Source organism: Alosa pseudoharengus, unplaced genomic scaffold, assembly GCF_046254945.1.
Source record: "Alosa pseudoharengus isolate Yale_2024_CS ecotype anadromous, Long Island Sound unplaced genomic scaffold, YU_APseudo_1.1 YU_APseudo_1.1_scf_14, whole genome shotgun sequence".
Taxonomy (NCBI): domain Eukaryota; kingdom Metazoa; phylum Chordata; class Actinopteri; order Clupeiformes; family Clupeidae; genus Alosa; species Alosa pseudoharengus.
Window position 1 is genome coordinate 38,113,198 of NW_027468609.1, and position 27,093 is coordinate 38,140,290.

General features: G+C 39.9%; 2 protein-coding genes across 2 annotated transcripts in view; one reads left to right on the forward strand and one right to left on the reverse strand.

The window, feature by feature from the left end:
* The window catches only part of ric1 (RIC1 homolog, RAB6A GEF complex partner 1), a 132,738-nt gene extending 116,923 nt beyond the window's left edge, over window positions 1-15,815 (reverse strand). The window contains exon 1 of the mRNA XM_076284900.1: window positions 15,042-15,815. The gene's annotated coding sequence lies outside the window, so the exon portion shown is untranslated. The remainder of the gene's footprint in view (window positions 1-15,041) is intronic.
* rln1 (relaxin 1) lies at window positions 2,113-9,297 on the forward strand. Its single transcript, XM_076284945.1, has 2 exons — window positions 2,113-3,500; window positions 5,224-9,297. Exons 1-2 carry the CDS (start codon window positions 3,224-3,226, stop codon window positions 5,529-5,531), a joined length of 585 nt encoding a protein of 194 aa, XP_076141060.1. The 5' UTR covers window positions 2,113-3,223; the 3' UTR covers window positions 5,532-9,297.
* Window positions 15,816-27,093: the final 11,278 nt, after the last annotated feature.

The window sequence follows — 27,093 nt, forward strand, 5'->3', positions numbered from 1 at the left end:
TAGGGGATGGAATATAACATTCACACTCATAGCTCATATTTTTAAAATAAATCAGTGAAAAAGTATACTGACAAACAAGCAGCATTTTAATGCCTTAGTCATATTTCATAATTTCAATTCTTCTCTAGGTTACCTGATAGCCCAGTTTGAGAGGTGCAAGATATATATAGGTTCAATAGTTGAATAGAGCTTTTGAGGTATTGCCACTGCTCCAACACTGAAAGGCACTGTTAGAATGCTTGGATCAAGCCAGGTTCAGCATAGCGTATGTCAGTGTTTTTCAACCTTTTTTGTGCCACGGCACACTTTTGACACATAAAATGTCCCACGGCACACTAACATCCTGTGTGAAGAAAAAATAAACATACCATAGCCTAAAATGTCAAATAATACAGATATGGCCTTATTATGGCTTCTATGCAAGACCTGCTCAATAAAACAAGCGCCCCATGTTTCATTTGGGACTATATCTAATTTAATTGTTATGAACTGGATATGTGATGATTCTGTGAATACTGGGGCCCCTGTTGCAATGGCTGCATACCACAAATAGTGCAATCATACAATCAATGATAGCATGTGGTCATAAATTCTTTGATGCAACAGTTGCTTTTCTGGACCAGTGAGTGACATTTGGGTAATTTTCTGCGGCACACCTGATGATCTCTCACGGCACACTAGTGTGCCCCGGCACAGTGGTTGAAAAACACTGGCGTATGTCACTGTCTGCTCACGTTGGTGACCGGACCAGGGCAAACACACTTTCGCAGTTCCCGCCGGAAATGCAGTCTAGTTTATTTTTGCAGCTAATCACTGCTGTTGTTTTATTTTATTGATTTGATTTTAGTCATAGAAGCTAAATTCGAAGGCAGGCCACAGGTAAAATCCAATGAACCGCATTCACCTCACAAGCCAATAGTTGAATAGCCCTCTCCTAGAGCTTTTGAGGTATTGCCACTGCTCCAACACTGAAAGGCACTGTTAGAATGCTTGGATCAAGCCAGGTTCAGCATAGCGTATGCCACTGTCTGCTCACGTTGGTGACCGGACCAGGGCAAGCACACTTTCGCAGTTCCCGCCGGAAATGCAGTCTATTATTTATCTATTAAAGGTGCTCTAAGCGATGCTGGGTAACGTCACTTCTGTTGACTTTCAAACAGAGAGCTAGCTCGCTACTTCCTCCCTGTGACAGAGTGACCCACACTGTCACTATGTTTATAGTTAATTATGTTTTTTGGCATGTTTTTTCATTGTAGGTGGTATGTTCCTTTGGCAAAGTGCATAGATTCTGTTACTGTTATTTTTTCTGCCAGTGATGGTGTTATGATTTCAACTGCAGGTTCTTTGATTTAGTTTGTGCAGTTGCGCTGGAGGCGCAAGAAGGGGCGTGTGCCCCTGGGTACCCAAATTGGCTGATTTGGCTTTTTTTGTACAACAGTCCATCCTCAAGCTTAATATTGACAATCAAATATACAATGAAGGGATGCTTGTCTTTTATCTCTTGTAATTGATGTGTAAATGTAGGGTATGGTCAATTGTAATGTGTGTATTTATGTTCTGAGTCTTTCTGAACTGCACCAGGCAGTCTTTATATAATGCACAAAGTCTTATTCCATGTATCTATATTTTTTTTACAAATGGAGCAACTATAGATGCAAAACAAATTTCACACGTCTGACAATGAAGTATTTGTGTCTGGTTAGTCTGTCCTATCTAGTTCGTCTGTCTTTGTCTGTCGTGTCTGGTTTTCCTACTTGCTAATCCAAGTTGGAACCTGAATTGGAGCTTTCCCACATCAAAGACCGTTTTGATGAACGCATGACAGATTACACATCATATGTACAATTTAAGATCAAATCTTGTAAAAATGTTTCAGAAATGAAGCCCCAGAAGTCTGTAATTCTCTATATATAGGCTATATATATATATATAACTCTAAATGCATTAAACTTCAAAAGTTTTTGCAATCTCTATCATTTTCTGATATGCCTACTGCATAACTGTTTCAAACTCAGAAATGAGTATTTGACTAATGTGCTAAGGGTGAAAACATATTTTATTATTAGAAATAATTTGAACAGAAAATCTACATTTGACATAAGCATACATGAATGAACATGAACATGAGCATACATACGTGAATGTGTTTTATCACTCATGATTACTCATAGACCTTTTACTGAATTGAACAGAGTTGAAACGGAATACCAAAGGAGAAAGCCACAAACTGTCAGTAACAGAACTTAGACTTAACCAAATGTATTAAACCCATTAGGTTAGATTGATCTTCTTTGACCTTAGTTTACATCACATCATTATTCCTTTGTATCAATGCCTTTTAATGTAGCCATTCATTGATTCAATCAAATAGAGTCAAATAAATCTGACCTTGCTGTTCTCTGGAGTATTCTTCTGCTTTGAAGCTCTGACAAGAAACATCAGCATAAGGGTGTGTGAGTGCAGGAAGCTGAGGATTAATTACCTAATAGCCTATGTTTGACCTGATTTGTTAAAGGTTTGTTTGTGTAAACTTGACAAAAACAGTTCATGTTGATGTGCTGATGGGATATTCACTGCCATTCCCCATAAATTTTCACTGAGAGTGTTTGATGATCGCACTCTTCTCTTTTAAAGTGAGGGCTTGGCAATGTTCCTCCAGCATAAACACAAAATAGAGCAATGTGCCATTGTATGGAAACAGTAATCTGGCAGTGAGTAAAAAAAAATCACTGTAGACCCACTCAAAAATAATGCTAGGATGAAACATTCAAAACCTTTCCTAGACACATGTTCAGTTCCCCCGCCTCACCATCACTAGGCTACCCCCACCACAATAGCTGTGGCAGAATACAGTAGACTAGGTTATTCATTAAGCCAATTACATTTGCCAATTACATTAGAAGTAGGGACAGTGTTTTTCGTTGGTCATTTGATCTTAAGTAGCCTAGTCTGTCAAATAATTCTTTGTTCAATGACTTATGACCGGGGCTATGTGTGAGTGGATGAATATGGAGTGACGTGAACAGGTCAGTGTCAAGATACGAACGCCTTGACTATTTAAAAAAAGCATCACATTGAATCGGGTGTAGCCTAAGAGCAGGAGCCAAGCAGCTCCCGAAGTTCACCTCTTGCAGCCTTCCAAGAAAGATAAACTTCTCGTTAGGCTAAGACCTAGAGCGAATCTTCTTTCAGGCTACCTTTGATTCAAACAGAAACAAGAAACATGCCCAAACCTCTTTCTGTGATATTTATAGGCGCGTGCCTACTTGTGTGCGAGAGCGCTCAGAACTCAAACTCGAAAAAGGTGCTGTTGTCTAAAGACTATGGGGTGAAGCTGTGCGGCAGAGAGTTCATCCGAGCTGTAATCTTCACCTGTGGCGGTTCTCGCTGGAAAAGGGCTATGAATCTGGATTTACTTTTGAGAAGCGACAATGGTAGGCTACGTTTTTATCATTCTTGCTTCGTCAAGTTGATTGGATTATCATTAGCGTCTGGCACATCGATTAAACAACATGACATTTTCACATTAAGGGAGAACACTTAACATTTGTTACATTTTTAGGCTAGGCAAAGTAGGCTAGCCTACGAAAAATAACTAACGTAGTAATCCTATAATAATTCTATGGTAGGCTACGCGAGTGTGGGCTATCCTGTAGGTTGTCCTTAGCCGCCTAGTGTTTCTATAGCCTAGTAAAAAAAATACCCAACTAGGCCTATTCCCCAAATACTATAGCCTAGTAGGCTACTCCTATGCTATAATATGTTGTCCCAAGATACTACTCTTTTTCATAGGCTATAGACAATGAGGGTAGGCTTGATATTTTCCGCACATGTCTGTTTAGGCTACCTCAAAATATATGATTAAGTTGGAAAACTGTTTGTTGTTATTATTGACTAGATGTAGCCAAGGAGCATCTTGACAACTGGAAAAATAAACGCAAAAATAGATTAGGCTACCATTGACCATTGTTGTCATAAAACCATCTTTCAGTCTTTTTCATCCTCAAACTGATGTTATTTAATTAATTTATCAAACTGAATTTATTTATATAGCCCTTTAAAAAAACAAGAACTGACCAAAGTGCTGTGAAAATAAAATAAAACAATAGGCCCTAGTAAAATAATAGTATAAAAATATAGTTATAACAATACAAATGATAGTGCAACTTCTTAATAAATGTTTCTTAATTAACAACAACAACAAAAAAATAGGCTATTGTCATAGAGTTGCCATAAAAAAAACATTTTTTACCCTTCAACGGATGTATATATAAAAAAATATATATATTAAGGTTTCATTTTTAAAGCCATGTGAAATAAAGCACTATTATGAAACCACCCATATCCTGTGTATGCAGCACTTTGTCACCTATTGAGGAAGGCTGTTTTAGAAAGCAACTAGCCTTGGTATCTTCAAATTCATTTAGATGGTATGGTCATGTAAAGGACAGAACACATGTCATTCTCGCTAGGATGCACTGTGCAGTTCTATGTTCAGGACTGGAACATACACTTCCAAGTGACATCCAAGTGATATCCATGTTATTAAGATATTGTTTTTAGTATAGAGACACTTACTTTGAGTTTTCTTGTAAGATTATTTGACTTAAAATAAGTCAAAATCTTCTTAAATGAAGAAATAAAAACAAGTAAATGTAGCCTATCTATCGTCTTAAATCTTAAGATACATTTCCTTAATCCATTAAGACGATTTGTCTTAAATCTTAAATCTCATCTTAAATTAAGAATCATTTTCTTAATCCATTGTTTCAGGGTGGTGTTTTTGCCAGACCTTTAGGTAGCTAGTTCACTAGTTTTTAGTTTTAGTAAAGTGAGCTAAAACTGCCACAGCTAAACACTGCTGACTGAAATGAAGAATGTGCCAGATGTCAGAATATATGATCACTTTTATTTATTTATTTATTTTATGAAATAATTAGGCATATGGCTCCCATGTTATGCTACCACAACTTTGATGATGCTTCCAGTCAGCTCATTGTCAGTAGCCTCTTATAACCCTGCTTAGTGACATTCCTGGTGAGAGATTCACATCAATCCCAGTTTTACCATTGATAGAGCTTTAGTTCATTGAGTAAATATTTTAAAGGAGATATCCTCAATAAATGTATTTTTGGGTTAGTGATATTGGAGATTTAATATAATTGCTGTAAGAAAATGAGCAATGAGTTGGGCTGTCCTTAAATCTTTGACCCATGTCCTCAGATCCTATTCAGCTGAGCTCCCTCATTGTGGCATCAGAAAAAGCTGGGATGTTCAACAGGCCACCATCAACAGACCTGATGAGAATTGCTGAACAAACCATGCCTCCTTTCTCTGTTTCTTTGTTCTCCTCTCTGGCAGACTTTCTCAAGTTGTTTGATGACCAGAAGCAGACTGGTGCTGAGTCCAATGAACAGCAACTCAGCTACAAGCTACACTTTGATAGAAAAAAGAGGAACTTTTCTCACGGCCTTGCAGGCATATGTTGCAACCAGGGCTGTACAAAAAATGATATTGGACGCCTTTGCTGAGAATATGAAAAGATCTGAGAGGCGAGGATGTGTTGTGATTGAGTTAGCTTAGTCAGTGGCATGCACATGTAGGCAAACCGAACAAGAAAGAGTAGCCTATAACCAGGGTTAGAGTTTATGTGCACCTCAAAACATCACTGGAAATCAAGCTACTTTTGTCAACCATTGCATTATTCTGAACCATAATCTGTATGTGTGTGCATTTGTTATGTTCATAAATGAGACCAACTTTTCTCTATTTTTCCCTATGATAAGGAGAGTGTACTAAATTAATTAGATACATTATAAATATGTTATAAGTTATGTTTTTCATAATGTCTGTAATGCACAGCAAACCAAAAACCTGAATTAAAGAGAATATAATGTATCAATACAAGGTTGAAATAATAAAGTGTTTATATATTGTAAAGTGGAGGCTAAAGGCTTGTATAAAGTTGTGTACATTTAGAATACCCTACACAATTAAAACAAAAACTCAAACACACCACATGGATGTAAGTGGTTAGTAATCTTTTTTGGAGTAAATACACAAAACTTTTGTACATGATCATTTTCTGTTATGCGGCGATCCATACATAAATTAAATTCTGAAATATTTTGTTCTGGACATAATGCAAAGGGGTTGTATTGAACTTGTTCTATAGAGCAGTGTTTCCCAAACTTTTTTTCTGGCGACCCACTTTTTAAAAATGACAGACCATCGCGACCCATTTCACTTCAAATCTACCCTGCAACCACCAATTTTGTTTTAGGCCACAGGTTCTCCAACTTTTCTATGCCTCCCCCAACCTAGGCCTACATTGCTATAGGATCCCTGCTTTGAACACGGTTGTGTTGCATTTTGAGCACCATCAGCGTGAAAAGTTGGAAATGACTACTGAAAAGATACGTTTTAATGCGCATCCGAGAGTAGGGCAAATTCTCGCATGTTGCGCAGTCGTCATTCGTCAGCATAGTAAGCTGTTCCTGTATTTCTAAAAATAAATGTTGTAGGCTACGTTGCGTTGCAGACAAATGGGTCCATAACACTGTGGACGTCAATTCCAATGTAAACAGCAAATAACTCAAGTCGTTATATTGTACTGTTGTATTATATTATATTGTATAGTCGTTATATCAGAACAAGAGGCGTTTGCGCAATAGCCGGAAGAATGCGCCTTTACTTTGGAGTTAGCGATGTAGAAAACGAGAGGAATAGTGTTTAAAATGCCCATTTAAATTGTAGACTAATATAATGCACTGTTGTGCATTTTAAATCAGAAATAGCCTAAGAATGTGAGGAGGTTGCTATTAACTTTAAAGATTGCATCTGCAATCGAAACTGTATGCAAATTGAATGGCCTTATGTCCGGTCTATGGATGTCTGCTTTAGTTGACAGCACGGTCACTAGATTTTAATCGGTAAAGTTGAGGAACTGGTATCTATTAATGTTCGTGCAAATAGGCGGATTCATGTCCCTTGCAGTTTGCAACTGCGAGGTACATGGCAGGCGCCCCATAGAACGGTTTCATTTTGAGAGGTAGATATCCATGCTGGCACCCCCTCTGCTATGCGTTCGTCCCCCAGTTTCATGCGCCAGTTTCATGAGCTTTTATGACAAAACTGTGACTGTGGTAGTTAACAGTCTACATCCTAATAGAAAAATGTTAGCTTTCCTGGTATCAAATGACAAATGGTATCAGTTAGGCCTATAACACAACATAAATTGTGCTGGCGACCCAAATAAAATCTCCTGCGACCCACCCGTGGGTCGCGACCCAGACTTTGGGAAACACTGCTATAAAGTCCCCCACCATGGTTCTAATTTCACCAGATTAGAGACAGTTATACATATTTGAAAAGATGTCCTCTCTGACAGCATTATCTTTTGTGAAAGATGTAAAAATATAATATTTTAACAAATGTTAAAATTAAGGCTATAACATTTGTGATAGTAATAAAATATCAAATGATGAAAACCCAGGATGCAGCATTATTTTGCTATAGGAGCTGTTAAGCACAAGTAGCGCCGACAGGTCTGGGCTCTGGTGAGTGGGGTTTGGGGTAGTAGGAATAAATGAAACAGATTTAATTGATTCGCCCATTCCTTATCTCCATGGTCAGACCAGCTCCCCCCTTTTGAACCATGGCCTGAGATAGTTTTCAACTCTCTGCAGATGTCCCTTGCATTGTTTTCTGAAGATGCTCCTCCAGTTTATGGTAGCCTTACCTACAGTAGGTTTCCAATATGACCCAGAGTTATATAATACTAATGTACCAAACACTGGACTAAATTCTAAGTGATATTTCATGCAGGCCTAACATTTCTTCTTAGGACATGTTTTGGCTCGTATAGTATAGTATAGAAGTCAAGCCTAGTCTATTGTTCACCGGTCATTGTTAGGGCTGGGCGATATAAACGGTATAAGCGGTATGCGATAAGAGAAGATATTTTTGTTATACCGGCATATTGCGATAGGTCATTATGTCATCAAATTGCAACACGCTTGGCCTGCCGGGACCGGCAGCAACCACGAGGAGGCCACAGGTGTGGAAAAATGGCAGCGAGCGGTGAAGGTGTTGTAACGATTTGATAGCGACACAGACAGTTGTCCAATCAAAAGGTTTAGCTGAGAACGAGAGCAGGGACACAGACCCAGAACACAATACACACAGAGCAGGTCAAGTACACACACACGCTACACATACAGGGGTGGACGCAGCCCCCCACACAAAAAGGATCACACACGAGGGACAACTAAAAGGGAAACATGTCACGATAAAGACGCTAACTTTAGACTTATAACTTAGGAGAAATACAGACATAAACCCCCAAACAGGGTAGGAATTTCACGGCGGCCACGTCGTTGCCTCTTGCGTTGGCCGTGAGGCCCCTTTGAAAATCAGAGGTTTACAGGCCAAGGTGGCCTTGGTGCCCCCTTCTTTCAATATTCTGCTTTGCGTCCTACTAATAGCGATTTTTATTTAGCCTGTGTGGCCTGTCAAAATAATCTAAGCATTCACAGCGCAAATTAATTGAGTATTTTACGCAGTGGAGAAAGTGACAGCGCAAGAAAGAAAGTGCGTTCTAAATTCCATTCATCTCAGTTGAACTACTCGCGAAGTAGCCTATTCATCACACAGACATCACAAGTATCACATGAAAGAGCCTTTTCTCAGCTTTTAAACGATGTTACCCGATAATTGCTTAGTTGAACGGTTCGCGAGAAAAGTTAATAATATAATTCAATTTAATCATACATTCTACTGAAGGTTTTGCGTCCCATGATCTCCCAACCCATTCATCTCGGATACTTCACAAACCCTTCTTTTAACACACGACAAACCTCATATCAAAATAAACAGCAGACCTTACCGAACACAAAGGTGTAAAGCAGTCCCCTGTACAGTTAGCCGTTCCAGAGTAATCCAGTTTTGAATTTGCAGTAAATTTCGACATGCATGGATGTCTCCAAATTTGGGCTTAAGTTTTACAATGTGTTTAAATTGTTCGACATGATTTCATAACGGGCCAAATACAAAATAAATGTTACAAATATCGCCTAGATATTGGTAAATCAGAGGACAGCTGACTGAGTTTGTGAAAGTAGCCTTAGCCTAATGATCACAAAATGCTAAGCATGCATCTAGGCTATTTGAGTTTCTTAAAGCTGAGCTGTGGTTAAATTGTTCAATACATGATTTTATAACAGGCCAAATATAAAATAAATGTTATAGCCTAGATATCTGTAAATATTAGATGATCAGATGATTTACAGTTCTATGTAATATGTCATGTTTCATGTTTTTGTAATGTTTCATACAGTGATGTCTACTGCAGTGAATAGGCTAAATAAAACTTTGATCATTTTTATAGCCAATAAATGTTTAAATAAGTAACAATCTTGACTATTTTATGCAAGAACCTGCTAGACCTATATTGAAATTCACACACCAAATTATACCGCAATATATACCGTTTACCGTATGTGTCCCAAATTATACCGCAATATGAATTTTAGGCCATATCGCCCACCCCTAGTCATTGTTCATTTATTCTGCACGTCAGGGTTCAGGCTAATTCAGGCACGTTGGGATTCATGTGTTATGCATTACCTACAGTACATTTAGCTATCTTTATCTATTACATGATCACTGTCATGTATTCTCAGCATGTGTTTGTGGGCACCGCCACCAGTCATAAAGCAAACAGTTGTGCACTTTGCAATTCCCTGTACAACTCAGCTGCAACTCTAATGAAGATGCAAGGCCCTGCTTTCAGAGTATAACCTCTGTCCCTGGGCAGTGTTTATGTAACAGGTGTGATCTTGCGTTGTGTAGTTAAGCACCATACACGAGGATTCCCAGTCAAGTATTTTTATTCTGGTAATAGACACAATAATGCAATCATTCAACGGTCTTGAATAATGATTGGCAATTCTGCAGCTCTTGCGCAGGCAAGATAAACTGGGGTTAGCAATAACAAAAGATATGTACCTGGTAATAGACAAAATAATGCAATCATTCAACAGTCTTGAATAATGATTGGCAATGCTGCAGCTAGAAATATAGAAACACTTATGTTAGCATATACAGTACATCTTACATAGTAGTTAGCTAACCTAGCCTACTACGCAGCCTACATGTCATTATCAAAACAAATACAATGAATGTGCAAATCTCTGATCATACAAAAGTCTATCAGTATCCCTAGGTACATATACATTGATATAAGAACATTTTTGAAACCAAGACAACCATTATTATTAAAATAATATACAGTGTGCATGTACTCGTGACCTACAGTGGGTCCCAGTTAAGTTTGGACGGGTTCCTTCATGAATCACGCACCCCATTTTCTCAGCAGAAATGGCACAAACTGCAGCTGACACAAACAACCACAAGGTGTCACTTGGGAGTTCTGCCACTACTATTTTTGATGCGACTTGACTTAACTGCTTCCATGACGCAGTGAGCCATTACCAAACATATATGATAATACAATAGCATGAGTTTATATATCTTATACCCTATTTGTCACGGTTACTTATAGATTTGATAGTGTAACGATAAGCGCATGAGACTTTCAGCGGGGGCACGGGAACTTAAATTGATCACGGTATAAGCTTACACTTAAACAGACAAAACATTCTAATATGAAAATGTAGATGCAATTGTTGTAAAATGGTGCAGCTCCTTTAAGAAAGCCCCGTGCGCAGGGATGGAAAGAGAGAAAGCGAGAGGGGGTGTGTTAGAACTTAGATGCGTGTGGAAAAAGTAGACGTGCTGTTGAGACTGGAGCGAGTCATATTCAAAATAATGCAAAAAATAAATCTGCAGATAAAACCAATTATCCTCATTCATTGCAACCGCAGCATGCCTGCTTGCCGACGTTCAAACGAAAAAGATATCAAAGCACCTTTTGCGTTTAAATGTAGCACAATTTTTTTTTTAAACAGCTGGACAAATGATTTAGCTAATTGATTATAGCCTGCACACCAGGGGCCTCATTTATAAAAGTGTTGCGTAGAAACCATCCTTCATTTGATCTTAGATCATTTCTGAAATGATCGTATGTGTGATTCAGAGAACACGAACGTACGCACAAAAAAACATGCGTACGCCACCCTTCCAGATGTGCCCATTATAAATCACAAATGAACGTCAACTTGTGCGCAGCCGGATGGTTTTAGGTCTCCGCCTTGTAAACACCCCCTCATCAATATCATTAGCATATGTTTTAATGAAATCAATGGCCTAAAAGCTGTAGCCTATGTAAAATTATATATTGAAAACATTGTATAGGCCTAGCCTATGCCATCTGATGTTAACTAGCCATATGCGTCAGTTCGAATAGCTTAACTAATTATGTTTTTTCCAGCAAAGCTTTCTGGAAAGAGATCGTATGCATTCATGTCCATTGTCCTCTGCTCGCTTTCATTCCTTTTGCTTGCAGTAATGTGAATAATCAACATTTAGTAGCCTATGTTTAGGCCTACTTTGTAGAAAAAAAATTGGGTAGGCCTACCTTATGAAGGAAAGACCTAGGCCTACAGCATAATCCTGTACGTTATGGTACAGTAGGCTACTGTACGTTTCCAATATGACCCAGGGTAATATGCTGATTTAGTCTACAAAACAGAGGACTAAATTTAGCGTGATATGTCATGTAGGCTTAACGTTTCTTTTAGGATAGGCTATGTTTTTGCTGAAAAAGTAGCCTAGTTCGCCGGTCATTATTCATTCATTCTGCATATCTTTGCTATCGTTTTCTTTCAATAATGTCCAATGGCTTAAACATTGTCCTTTATTGTTTGCTTTAGGCCTACCTTTATATTTTAGCCTACATTATTCAACTCACGTACTGTTATCTGATCTTGGGCACTGCCAGTCAAAAAAAGCAAACAGGTGCGCGCTCTGCACCTCTTTACGCAACTCCGACGCAACACTATGAAGATACCTTGCTTTCAGTAGATAACTTCCGTCCCTTGGTTGTGTAGGCTATATATGATATAGAATATCTATAGCCTACATTGTATAGCTTACATTCAAATATTACCTTTCTGTTAAGAAGCTGGGAATAGGCCTATGAGCGCAAATTAGGATGTAGTGGAGGCTAAACGCGAGTAAGCGCAGTTTATCCACCTCTGAAATTTCAGAAATAGAGTTTAGGCCTAGCCACCTCTTATTAGAGTTTATCCACCTCTCAAAAGAGTTCATTCACTTTTAACATTCAAAACGGTATTATCCAATACTATCCTATATTCCCAATACTGTACAACCTCCACCATTATCAAACATGTTCTGAATGCCTTTTTAAAAAATCCGATACCGCATGGCGCAGTCCACCTCACCGAGATTGCAGAATTCATAGTTCACCCACCTCTTATTTTACCACTACATCCCTGGCACAAATGTACTTTTCCTCTCCTAAACGAGGGCAATTGGACATTTTATGGTCAATATTAGATTGGTGAGAACACTAAATATACTAGATCACCTGTAAGAATGTTTCAATCATTAGGTCTTGGTGTTTTTTTAGATATTATGAAATAAGTAAGCTATACGTTTTTTCACTTTCTTAAGTAGGCTATAGTTCTCATTAGCAGTTTTATGCTAAACCATGAAACATTAAGCTGCGTCCAAAAACGTCTTTAAAAATCTTCTGATATTGATCATGCATATGGCAAAGAAATACATGAGATCGTTGGTCTTGGAATTTTGATCGCACCTCAGATTACTTGCAGTACCCCGGCATTACCACAAGGAAATGGTCGTACGTCAAGTTTGAACCTGACGTGGAGATAAGCTCTTTTCCACGTCAAAGACGGTTTTTATAAATCTGAGCGTTGGCATGGATTTGAGCGTACGCACGGTCTAAGATCAAATCTGTGCGTAAGAACGCTTTATAAATGAGGCCCCAGCAATTGTTGAACATTTACCTGTACAAGACAGTAGCCCAGCCTAACAAGCATGTTGCATGTTGTAGGCCTACTGTAGAAATTTCACTTAAATTGCAACCGCAACATGCCTGCTTGCCGACGTTCAAACGACAACGAAAAGATATCAAAGCAACAAGAGGGTTGAGTCTGAATGACACAGAGTTCAGACTCATATTGCTCCTCATAACCATCTATAAAAAAAAGTGTTTTTTCTTTTCTTTATGAGCACGTGTGGGATAATTTTTATGTTTCTCATTGAATGTTTAGTATACCTTATATACATGTAATGAAATCGTATTGCCATCTCCTTACTCTGACCCTTGTGTTTTCTGAAACTCCTATGTGGGAATGTTTAGTTAAATTAACCCCTGTGTCACCAAACTAGGATGGGGGGGTTGTAAACATTTCACTGTGGGTAACCCTCAGGATGGGGGGTCGTAAACATTTCTTATCTCTGTTAAAATACCAGATGGTTAAGTGATTAATGGAGGTTGACAACTTGTAATTTTCCATGGGTGTGGGGTAAGGTATAAGAGTTGGCTTCACCCACAGATGTGTGGGCTTGTTACTTTGACATTTCATGTGGGTAACATGCTCCCGGCGTCGTGAATAAAGCTGCAGTCTCACACCAGTTGTCTTGGATTAATTTTGACCACATTAATGGCGACGAGGATGGGATTACCTATCTATGAGGCACAGTGAGGAGGACCAAAGGCGCAGGACCCCAACCATGTTGACTGGAGGGAGATCTCTTTGTGATCTTGGGAGAAGGCCGTCATTGGCAACAAACACTGCTCTGCGGCACCCAGCCTGGCCAGAGGGAATCCTCCTGTGTCTCAGATACGGTAATGACTGGATTTGGTGGTCACAGACAACTTGGTGGTGAGTCCCTGATTTTACACTTTTTAAGCTGGTAAAATAGGGAAGGCCTGTCCTACCCATGAGAGGGGTAGTGGTTGTGTACACGGTTTTCCTACCTGTGATGGAGGTAGAGGGTTTTCCTGCCTAAGGGTGAGGTAGAGGGTTTTCCTACCTGGGATGGAGGTAGAGGGTTTTCCTGCCTAAGGCTGAGGCGGAAGAGTGCACTATTTCCTGCCAGAGATAGTGGTAGTGGCCTTACTGCCTATGCGTAGTGTTGCGTTTTGTGTCCACTCTGGTGTCAACGGGGCTCCCGTAACACAGTAGAGATCGCTACTCCTGTAGGTGTGGGTGCGCTCGTCTTCGGACTGTGAGGATTTCACAGGGTAAAAGAGGAGGTATGCGTTTTGTGACTACTCTGGTGTCTAAAGGGATTCCCTTTAACACAGTTGAGATCGCTACTCCTGTGTGTAATTGTCTTCGGACTGTGATAATATCACAGGGTAAAAGAGGAAGTATCTTTCAGTGTATGTGTCTCATGCGAGGGCCCCTTTTCAACGGGTTTAGGATGTACGATAGGGTTGACTTTGTTGAGAGGTTTTCTCTATCTGAATCAAATTCCCTAATTTGGGGTTTGGGGGCTAAGGAAGATGGACTACTTCAGAGTCACTTTCTATCTCTTAGTCGCTGTTCCCTATTCCCTTGGTTCGTACTTCAATATGTGGTTAACTTCACTAAAAGAGGAAGAAATTCAGAGCTGTATTTGCAAGAGTTGTTTGTCATCAAAATCTGAGAGGTCAAAAACTCACTACGGACGTTCGTCTGGCCGTCCAGATTTGAGATAAAATCAACTACCCTATTATTTGGGGATTCTTGTCAAAATTAAATTAAAGCTCCTTTTTATGACAATTCTTGTAACATATAAGCACTTCAATTGACCACAACGGATCTATAACTGTTTAAGTCCTATCTCTAAATACACATGTATTTATCAGACAGATTTCCGTATCCTCGCTTGGGTGTGTGATGTGCGTTTAGACCACAATGGGTCCTAGACCTTAGTTTCACAAAGTTGCCTATTTGGTTTTTTGTCTGCCCTGGAGCATAGGACTTTCCTTCCTAAATGCCTGGCTGAGTTCTCTACTCCTGTGTGTGTCAGTGCGTGCGCAGTATATTTTTTGCCCATATACAGTGTCTTAGAAAGTAGCCCTCAAACGGACGCTTACTCACCCGGAGCGAAGATTTTTGGGGCAGAGCCCCTGTTGTAAGGCGTCCGGGGTTCTCAGCAACACAGGAGAGGCAGAAAAATACGAGAAAACGCTAGACGGTCTTTTTACAAACCCCTAATCAAAGGTTAGGATTTTGACTTTTATTAAATACAAAAAAAAAATACAAAGAAAGAAAACTGTCTAAGTCTAAAAGCAAAATGCTCGATCCAAAGAAAAAAGAAGATCAAAAAGCCCTGAACAAGGGGCCGTTCTCTTTTTATACCCTTCTCGGTCAGATAGAACATGTCCAAATTTGGTATTGTGTCTTGCCATGAAATATTGGTTCTGCTTTTTGGTTTTTGTTTGGTTGCCAGTCAGCTTTTTGTTTTGCTGACAGTTTCTTACAGCTGGTACATTATGTTCTTACATTCTGTCTTTACATTTTGTTCAAAGCACATCTCATTTAGCATACAGTAACACACTTTAATTCTAACACAACCTTTTCATATCTAAGCAAACACATTTTATGTAGCAAAACATTTTAAGTTTTATAAGCAAACTTTCTTATATATATTTAAGAAAAAACACTCTTTAAGTTTAAGCAAAATCATAACAGATTATTCTAGAAAAAAACAATTTATGCTTTTAATTAAGAAAACACACTTCAATTCTAAGCTTCTAAGTTTTTAAACATTATAAGTCTAACTTGTTTCACACTGGTTGTCTATCACTATCTTGCAGCATTTGCACATTTTTATTTGTTTTAGAGCAAGCTGGATTTAAGCAGTAATATGACTAAAAATATTTTAATAGCAAATTATGATTCTCATTGTTAATTATTATCACATCTTCACATTTGTAAAGTCACGCTACAGTAGGTAGTAATTTTGGTTATGCGCATTGGTAAAATAGGCCTAAGAACATTGGGTATCTGATAAGATTGTCATCACATTTTGTTTGTTTTGCTCTGATTTTAGGCGTAAGGTAATTGGAAATAAAAACATCAAGGAGACACTGATATGAGGAGCAGTAAGAGTAAAGCTATTAACTTTCCTAGAGGAGTAGAGAATCCAGGGTGGTTGAGGGACATGTAGAGAAAGTATGAATCTGAATGTATAGATGGGAAATTAGCAGGTATGGAATAGGTGAACTTATTCATCTGGAGTGTTGAGCATAGAAAAGCAAAATTAATGTAGGGCTATGGTAGAGAAGGTAAAAGAAAGTAGGGTAAAGAACAGTAGGAAAAATAGACCTGTGCAGAAGAGAGAAAGGCAAAGGCTATACGGAGGACATCATGGACTATGTTATGAGCCAGCTTGTTACTTGGAGTACAGCAGCTCTAAAGGAACTGATTAATACACTGAAACAGTACTGGGATCACCCATCACAGCAGCGCTCTCAAACTCCTGTCTGGTCTCAGCATGACAAAGCTGAAGAGGACAGAGAGGTCTGAACAGGAGACCCTGTGGTGACACTTCTGATTTACAACTTGAACTGTTTTCCTCAACTCACTATGAATGCAACAGCACAGACTACTCAGCCAACTCTCTCTTTCTGTTAATGGGGATATTTTTCTTTTTGAACGAGACAGAAGCAGATATTAGTATGAAAGAAAAGAAGGATAGTGTAAGTATATGAAAAGGAAAAGTGCATGTAACAGGAGTATCAGATCAGTTCATATCAGAGAGAGTTCCTTACCCATGGGTAGTTAAATGTAAAGAACATGTAGTAAAACAGCATTCCTCCTCAGCAGTGTTTGCTCCGAAAATTTACTGGACTGGGACTTAATGTGTAAATTATATCTTATAATTTCACTCAAACATAATGGGGTTGGTTTAAAGGGACCATTAGCAAACAGCTTGGTATAGTATTAACATCTCCAGTCTCAGTCCAGGAAGATAAGGAAATCCAGAGTGCTTGCATTTTGTGAAATCTTTTCATGAGACCCCGGATCCAGAATACTTAAAAAAAAAAAATGGTACCAATTAGGACATACAGTTAAGACTGTTGAAATAGCCGGCGTAATTACAAGTAAAGCTACTCTGCAGATGTAGTAGACCTGTCACCTGGTCTGACATATTTGTTTGCAAACTCAATATTATTATCCCCATGTTGATTTTTATTTAGTTGAGGTGTGGTAAATGGCAAAGATTGGACGCATGTCCAACACACCTTGGGTTATGGATTATCATCACAAAATACATAATTTTTTGTGTTTAGTGTTTTTGTTAAAGTCACCCCTGTGCAGAGACAGATCTTTGAGCAGCTTTCCCTCTCTGCACAACAGGAGGTGGTTGTGACTCAAGGTTGACTCTGAATGCAACGTGTTTCTCTGTAATTGATAGAAAAATGCATAAGTTCCAATTAGAGCGGATCCATATTTTAGTTTTGATTTGCGTTTATTTTCAAAGGATAAGGTATTTTGCCACATTTGCCACAAAGATACACAGAGTCAGGGGCCGTTTCAAACGAAGCTCTGGTATCTTGCCTCTAAAAATTCATTCTGCTTATATCAAGCCTATTATCACCTATGTCGATAATGTTTTACTAAGAAGTCCATCGAGTGAGGTGTGCCAAATTGACACTGTGGCAAAATTAACATTCCTGGCCAGTGTGAGACTGAAAGTCTCCAAACAAAAGTTGCAACTCTGTCAAGAGAGAGAGAAGTACTTGGGTCATATACTCACTCCTGGCTGTCAGGCCCTAGATGCATCTCGCATCTCAGCAATAACTGCTTGTTGTCCCAGACCCGAGACAAAGCAGCAAAAGTTTTGCTTCCTAGGAATGATTGGCTACTGCCGTGCTTGGATTCTAAATTAAACAGAGAGGCACAGCCTCTCCAAGCATGTGCAAATACATGTAAAAAACTTTACTGACAATGTGACTTGGACTGACAATTATGATAAGACCTTTACATATTTGAAATAGGCATTAGCCTCAGCTTCAGCTCTTGCCTACTATGACTTACTTAACTTGTTGACTATGATTTATTGGTGTGTGAAAAAGCAGGGTACATGTCAGGGGTGTTATGTCAACAGCATGGGGGTCAGCACAGACCAGTGGCTTATTTATTTAAGCAATTAGATGCAGTAGTGAGAGGAATGATGTGGCAGCAGCTGCAAGTGAAGTGTTAGCTGTGCTGACGTTGTGTTGTTACATTCACTAACTGTACATGTCCCACATGAAGTCGCTCACTGCTTCTAAAAGAAAAAACGTCAAATCCTATATCTATATAGCAGCATGTGTTATTAACCCTGTGGCTCTTGCATAATTGTGGTGAAGTTATCTCTATACAGTACACTAAACCTAGCTCGGACATTTCTAACACCTTTGTCAAATCCTAATATTGTTTATTAGGCTAATCTATGCGTTTGGAGTCCGGAGAGGTAGGGACTGGCTACTCTGTAGTGAATCAATTTGATGTGGTTTACTCTCACTCTCTCCTAGATATTATTTCTGTCCAAGCAGATGAATTGGTAGCCCTATTCAGGGCATGTATTTAAGCAAATGGGAACAATTTGTATTTATATATATAGTCATTATAACTGGGGAATTGTGCATGATCACATCTACAGACAAACCCGTACAACATAAAAATTGATTAGCAATATTGTTGAATGCCATTCAACTCCCTACATCTGTGGCTGTCGTAAAATGTGCAGCCCACTCTGCAAATACAGATGTTATCAGCTGGGGCAATAGGAGGGCTGACGCGGCAGCTACAGTAAGAGAGCCGCGCAGGGGGGAGTGCAGAGAATATCACCAAACTTCTTGAAACCACATTTCTGAATTTACAAATACCAGATGTAGTTACATCTGAAGAGGCATTAAAGGAAGCATAAAAGCATCAGATAATAAGGAAAGATGGAAATGGAAGAATTGTAAGGACAGAACACATGGTCTGTGGGTACATACACTGACAGACAGGCCGGTTTTTCCAAGATCTTGTTTTCATATTATTGTTAAACTCAGTGGCTTAGACCGTGCAAATACTATGACATAGACAGCAGAGAAAATATATTTTACACAAGGATTCACTACAGGAGCAGCCATGTATTGTGCAAGGTGCATTATGTGTCTAAAATTTGATGTTGCACCTACAATGAGAGTCAAGGAAGGACATCACCCACCACCTGAAGGCCCGTTTAAGCACATAATGATGGAGTTCATTGAATTGAACAAATGTAGAGGATATGCATATTGTTTGGTGATAGTTGACATGTTCTAAAAAACATTCAAGCATGCTAATGCTTTCTCAGTAGCTAAGGCTTTAATGAGAGATGGTGCACAACAGAATTGACTAAAATCATAGTGTCAACAGGGATGGATTGGGTGACAGCTCTTCCTTTGGCTCTACTCTACCTCAGAGGCCGTTCATCAAGATCTACAGGGTTTAGCCCTTTTGAGATTTTGACCGGACTTCCCTTGCCGGCTCCCACCTAACCTAAGAGATACTGTATACATAGGACAATGGTTACATGCGAGAACTGATTGCTGCTCTGTCTTCTGTTTCCCAACAGGTGGCCTCAGCCCTTCCACAAAACTTCCAGAGGACACACCCAGCCAAGCCAGGCTCCTGGAGACTCATCAAAGATTTGTAAAGGACACTGGAACCTCATCAAGTGTTCTTAGCGACACCTACAGCCATGAGGATTGCGGATACAGACTCTTGGGTCCATTTGTCATATTGCAGAGTGGTGAAGAATCCGGAACAATACATGGACTGAACTGAGTATCATAACCAACACGTGGTTGCACGAGAGGATTGACAAACATTTTTTGCAATAGGCTGAAGAATACATATTTTGAAGATTAATAAAATATCACTAGCATCATATAAGAATATTCTTTCTCAGTTTAGCTAGATAAACAGTACAAGTTTGTTGTTTTGGTTTAATTTTATTTTGGACAGTAACCTGAGGAGGGACTAAACCACCCAAGTCAGCTCTGCTGTTGAAGACTAGGATTAGGTTTTATTTTGGGTTTGAATAACTGAGATGACGAGATGTTGGTGATTGTTTTGCTTATTATTCATCTAAGGGTTATAACTTCCTCCCTTAAGGATGAAGTGTGTGGTAACAATAAAGTATGTGAGTTAGCCTTTCGTGTTAGGTTTTGTGTATTTGTCTGTTAGGTCCTCTGGCAAAGATAACATGATAAGGAAACAATTAGGGCATAGTAAATGTAATATTATCTGAAAGCAAATTATGATCAACTTGATTCTGTTGATAGCAAAAGTGAACGTGGGATTTGGCTGGGAGGGAATTATTTTCCTCTCATAAGGTATAGCAGTGTTTCAAGTCCAAACTTCAATTTTGCGCTTCCCAGATATTGAGATAGAGGAAACGTGTTAGTAAAAGAAGTGTACAAATGAGTCTGACTCTATGTACCTGGTTTAAATGATGATGATGTAACTTTGTTTTTTTCATTTTCTGTTTTCCCTTTGTAATTTAGATTTAGAACTTCAATAATCTGATTAATTATAGGAAGTAACTTTTAATCATTGTTTGGTAGGTTTAAATACAATGTTGATTAGACTAGTTGTGTTATACACATGTAGAGTACTGTATTAAACATGTAGCTTTACAGCTCCACAGGGGGGAATATGTGGGATAATTTTTATGTTTCTCATTGAATGTTTAGTATACCTTATATACATGTAGTGAAATCGTATTGCCATCTCCTTACTCTGACCCTTGTGTTTTCTGAAACTCCTATGTGGGAATGTTTAGTTTAATTAACCCCTGTGTCACCGAACTAGGATGGGGGGGTTGTAAACATTTCACTGTGGGTAACCCTCAGGATGGGGGGTCGTAAACATTTCTTATCTCTGTTAAAATACCAGATGGTTAAGTGATTAATGGAGGGTGACAACTTGTAATTTTCCATGGGTGTGGGGTAAGGTATAAGAGTTGGCTTCACCCACAGATGTGTGGGCTTGTTACTTTGACATTTCATGTGGGTAACATGCTCCCGGCGTCGTGAATAAAGCTGCAGTCTCACACCAGTTGTCTTGGATTAATTTTGACCACACATGTCCGAATCCCAGGACATAACGCACTGGACCTTATAATAGGCTCGAGATATAATTCCAAAGGGGGCAGATAGGGGCCTACTGCACTTAAAACTTAAAAAGATTGAACGAAGCTTCCCGAAATTTGAAATTGCGATCAGTGACTGGCATCGGGTGAAGCTTGAACAGGCTATTAAAAACTATTTGCGCACCTCAATGTCACAGGAGAGACTGGGCTCTCCCTTTTATGAATTGAAAAAGACGTTATGCTACCTGCAAACTGGCCTATGATTTCATTGCTGAGTTTGCGGCAAAGCAAGACAATGTTTTTTCAGAGTCAGGATATGGCGAGTCAGTGTCATTTATTTGTCCAATGTTAGCCTACAGACCAGTTTCATAGTGCACATCTTATCAACAGTTTGAATGTCGTGTGTGTTTCTGCTCATTGACAAATACCGTTCAGCACAATGATTCATGCCCAATTAATTTCCCCTGTTAAAGTGTTCGCCTTTGTTACACTATTTGGTTTCGTGATGTAGCCTATGATAAACACCATATGGCCAAATATGTGACTCAGCTAATGTTATAGGCTATACAATTTCCCCTCTTAAATACAAGCTGGTGTAGCTTATTAGACTAGGCTACTAAAATGCAATGACGGTAGCCTTGGCTATGTGTAAAGTAAGCTATGGCATGATTTCATGCACGTAAGTGCATCTGTCAAGTTCGCACAGGGCCTCGCACCCCCTTGCAACGGCCCTGCAGCTCCTCCTAAGACAGCGAGGAAAAAGTTAAAATACGCGATAAACCCGGGAAAAGTTGACAGGTTTGTTTCGGTCCCGGTGATTATTTGTGAAATTGTGCAAACAACAGCCTTTTCAAGGCATTTTAAGGAAGGAGTCGTAGCATGCAAGCTCCTAAATTGACCCAGTAGCCTACAGAAGGCATCAATAAATTGTTGGGACTGGGGAGGGTCATGCGTTTTTTCTCAATCACTTTGGAGGGTCATAGAAAAATTTCTTGCTGGCGAGGGAGGGTCACGTCTTTTTTGACTAACGCTCCCAAAACTCCTCCGGTAGCCCCTTAAATAAATAACGAACAGTCCCTAATTGATTATAGCCTGTAGGCCTACACCAGCAATTGTTGAACATTTACCTGTACAGGACATTGACAGTAGCCCAGCCTAACAAGCAGATGTTGCAAAAGACATCAAAAAACGCAATTAATCAGAAATAAATAATGTAATCTGCATCGCTTTGCATGACTTGTTGCCGTTTTGGGACATTAAGCTTTTTCACGTTAAGCCCCCCTCCCCCACCCCCTTCTTTCACAAGCAGTGGGGGAGCGCGGGGCACAAAGTAACACTTTTTGGTAGACAAAGGAGGGTTCTCCGCGCTTCTGTCGTTTGGCGACAATACGGTGCAACCAGGCCAGATATTTTAGAGAGAAGGAGAGACGCCGGTGCAGCTCAGATGTCTTCTTAATTTTCTTTATTCTTTAGTAAAAGGTGCAGAACATTAAACTTTGACTAACGTTTCGATGTGTCGATATTTTTGACTAACGAACATCGAAACGTAAGTCAAAGTTTAATAAGTTCTGCACCTTTTACTAAAGAATAAAGAAAATTAAGAAGACATCTGAGCTGCACCGGCGTCTCTCCTTCTCTCTAACGCTTTTTGGCTTTGGCTAAATATTTCTAAAATCATTTGAGTTTCACTAGTCACATGTTTTAACAAGGAACACTTGTTATTGAACTAATAACAGACGTGTGTCGAAAATTGACTTTATTTTCCATACGGAGAATTAACATATGCAGAGCCTAACCAAGGTCAAACTTGCCAAAAAAGCCCTCAAACCTGAAAACACATGAGGCAAAAGTGCAAAACATCACAAAACTAACTAAACTAACACGCGCATATTTTTGTATTGCAATCATTGTAGCCTACAGTTGTAACAGCGCGTAACAGTCGTTTTACTCCCCGTATGCGCTCATTATGAAGAACGTTTAACGTGTCCCAAAAACAGCTATCAACTAATCACCAAACGTCTTATAAACAAGTATTGCCAGGAGCAACACCTTGCAAAAAATGATAACAATAGGCCTAGGCCTTTATATGGATCTGCTCCTGCCTAGATTCAAACTCAGAACTGCCTGAAAGTTGCAGACCTGTTCTGGAAATACGCGCATTAACCCACTTGACCGTCAGACAACGCTATCTGCTTCGAGTAGGCCTATTGGGTAGGACTGTAGCCTACACTGGTTGCTGTGGCACAGTCTTGAGTGACCGAATTCGTTTTCCTTTGTCATATGAATGCTGTCATTTTGTTAACATTACTGTTAAGGAGATGCTGTAGGCAAAGGCTATATTTAACCTCCTTAGTGTAGTAAAACAAATCAGAACTATTCACGAGGTTTCTGGGCAGCATATTTATGTTCTGTTAGCAAGCGAACTTCTCATGACTGCCGACAAAGTAGCCTACTGCCAGCTGACGAAGCTCTCATTTTAAAACATTACTGAGAGACAGGCACTGTACAATCAAGACATTTTGCCACTGAATCCAAAACTATGTTTAACATTATGTACAAAGCTTATAGGCTACAGTGGACTAGCATGTTGCAGGGGCTGCTAAAAACACAGAGAAACGCACTGAAAACTCGACCAATCACAGCCCTTGCTGTCGAATGCTCCGTCCGGTTCGACCGTGGAACGCCACAGCGGACTATGCTGCCCCCAAGCGGCTGCAGTTGTACTTACATTTCACCCAGCTGCGTGAATCACCTTGATGGTGAATGAAGTGTCAATTCTTAACTTGGACCCACTGTACCTCTTGCGCAGGTAAGATAAACTGGGAAGAGCAAAAAGCGCGTCATTCCCATTATAAGAACAAGCTTGGTCACTTAAAGTGACAGAACACAATTTCCCCATACACATATACATTTCTGGTGCAATGGCAAGTGGAAGCATTATTAACCATGTTACACCCTCCCCCTCTGAATTCCACTTGCCCTAATAAAATAAAACATGAGGCACGCAAAGCCTTGCAATTAAATGCCACCAAACATTCCCGTCTATAAGACCATTCCACACTAGAATGAGGGAGTACATTCAGATCCCCAGGTAAACATGCCTATTACATGTTAATTACACTTGGTAACAAAGTCAAAGGAAGCCCCAAAGAAAACAAAATTCATCCCCCTAAAATGCAAACCCAAACCATTTTACCCATTCAACCCATTACCCCAAACCCTCTGTGTCTGCATTGTTTTAATAAGTCTCCTAACAGGTTTTATGAAACGCCCTACCCTTGAAATGTTACGTCTATTAGTCTGCATTGACTGAAAGTCAGAAACAGAAGCCGGGGGGTCAGTCAGTCCAAAGTCACCGTCATTAGGTTGTGCTGAGTCATGGGTAGAAGTCGGCGGGCAACCGGACTTTGACACACAGAGTCTGAAGTCAGAATCCATCAATCCAGAGTCGGAGACAGACTTGGAGATGCCATCCATAGCCTCTTCCACAGGAACATCAGGTAACAGGTTAGAATCCGGTATCAAGCCATGTTCTACACTTGACCTGCATTCTTCTTCCATGTGATCTGTTCGCTCGTCCTCTGGTACATCACTTGACGGCTCTGACACCCACACACTTGTTCTCTCTTCAGCATTTATCATATCTACTGGTGCATCACTCTCATCAGAAGAGCATCTGAATTCATCAATCACTTGCTCAGGAGAATCAAGCAGCGGTAGGTTGTTGACCGGCATAATAAGATTGCGGTGCACAGTCTTCTCTTGGCCAGTAGAAGAGTTGCGGATCTTATACACATGACTGTGACAACATACAGTGTATTTTCCCACCTGTCTGCTAGTTTTCTTTTGCCACGTTCCCCCTTATTCGCCAACAGGACATAATCTCCAACCTCCACAGGGGCCCCTCTGACTTTCCTGTTGTACAGGTCTGCATGCCTCCTTAATTGTTTGGAAGCAGATGCCTGGGCAGCCTTTATGGCCTCTTGCAGGTCCATCCTGAGAGACTGGACATATTCATCATAGTCCACAACTTCTGAGTCTTGCAGCACCTCCCCAAACAGCATGTCCACAGGTAAGCAAGGTGTTCTCCCAAACATCAAATGGAATGGGGCATGTCCAGTGGTTTTACTACACTAACGAGGTTAAATATAGCCTTTGCCTACAGCATCTCCGTCGTTAGTCAAAAACATCGACACATCGAAACGTTAGTCAAAGTTTAATGTTCTGCACCTTTTACTAAAGAATAAAGAAAATTAAGAAGACATCTGAGCTGCACCGGCGTCTCTCCTTCTCTCTAAATTATCTGTCCTGGCCTGGTTGCACCAGATTGTCGCCAAACGACAGAAGCGCGGAGAACCCTCCTTTGTCTACCAAAAAGTGTTACTTTGTGCCCCGCGCTCCCCCACTGCTTGTGAAAGAAGGGGGTGGGGGAGGGGGCTTAACGTGAAAAAGCTCCCAAAACGGCAACAAGTTATAATGGTAGGCTACAGGAAGTGGGGGGAGGGTATGGGATGACCAGAGCCGTCTTCGCTGTGCTATTCAGAAAGCATCTATTGTCTTTCCAGGCGCACAAAGCTCGTTACCATATAGCCTATCGAGTGCCTTAACAGATAGGCTCTGCTCTTGAGTTTGGCCTCACAGCAAACTCAACCCTCTTGTTGCTTGCAGTTTGTTAAATAAAGCGATGCAGATTACATTATTTATTTCTGATTAATTGCGTCTTTGATTTCTTTTGCAACATCTGCTTGTTAGGCTGGGCTACTGTAAATGTCCTGTACAGGTAAATGTTCAACAATTGCTGGTGTAGGCCTACAGGCTATAATCAATTAGGGACTGTTCGTTATTTATTTAAGGGGCTACCGGAGGAGTTTTGGGAGCGTTAGTCAAAAAAGATGTGACCCTCCTCGCCAGCAAGAAATTTTTCTATGACCCTCCAAAGTGATTGAGAAAAAACGCATGACCGAAACAAACCTGTCAACTTTTCCCGGGTTTATCGCGTATTTTAACTTTTTCCTCGCTGTCTTAGGAGGAGCTGCAGGGCCGTCGCAAGGGGGTGCGAGGCCCTGTGCAAACTTGACAGATGGTGCGAGGCCCTGTGCGAACTTGACAGATGCATGAACTTACGTGCATGAAATCATGCGATAGCTTACTTTACACATAGCCAAGTCTACCGTCGTTGCATTTTAGTAGCCTAGTCTAGCAAGCTACACCAGCTTGTCTTTAAGAGGAGAAATTGTATAGCCTATAACATTAGCTGAGTCACATATTTGGCCATATGGTGTTTATCATAGGCTACATCACGAAACCAAATAGTGTAACAAAGGCGAACAGGGGAAATTAATTGACCATGAATCATTGTGCTGAACGGTATTTGTCAATGAGCAGAAACACACACGACATTCAAACTGTTGATAAGATGTGCACTATGGAAACTGGTCTGTAGGCTAACATTGGACAAATAAATGACACTGACTCGCCATATCCTGACTCTGAAAAAACATTGTCTTGCTTTGCCGCAAACTCAGCAATGAAATCATAGACCAGTTTGCAGGTAGCATAACGTCTTTTTCAATTCATAAAAGGGAGATCAGTCTCTCCTCTGACATTGAGGTGCGCAAATAGTTTTTAATAGCCTGTTCAACTTCGAAAAGCTTCACCCGATGCCAGTCACTGATCGCAATTTCAAATTTCGGGAAGCTTCGTTTAAAGTTTTAAGTGCAGTAGGCCAGGGACGTGCACAGGAATTTTGAGGGGCAGTTGCTCTGACCTGAAAAAAGGGCACCCCCCCCCCCCCCAAAAAAAAAAAACTCACGGGCTATATGCAGGACTGAGGATAACAGCGTCTTTTTTAAAATATATACACAAAGAAGTAAAACACTGAAATACAGCACTCAATCACCTTAACTTATCATTATTATTTTAATGCCCTTAGTGGTATTTATGTTCTGCTTGAAATGACCTCTAAAATAGCCTATGTTTTTTTAGATTACAATTATTTAGCATGCAGCTCTTTAATCCTATACTTTCTAGCAT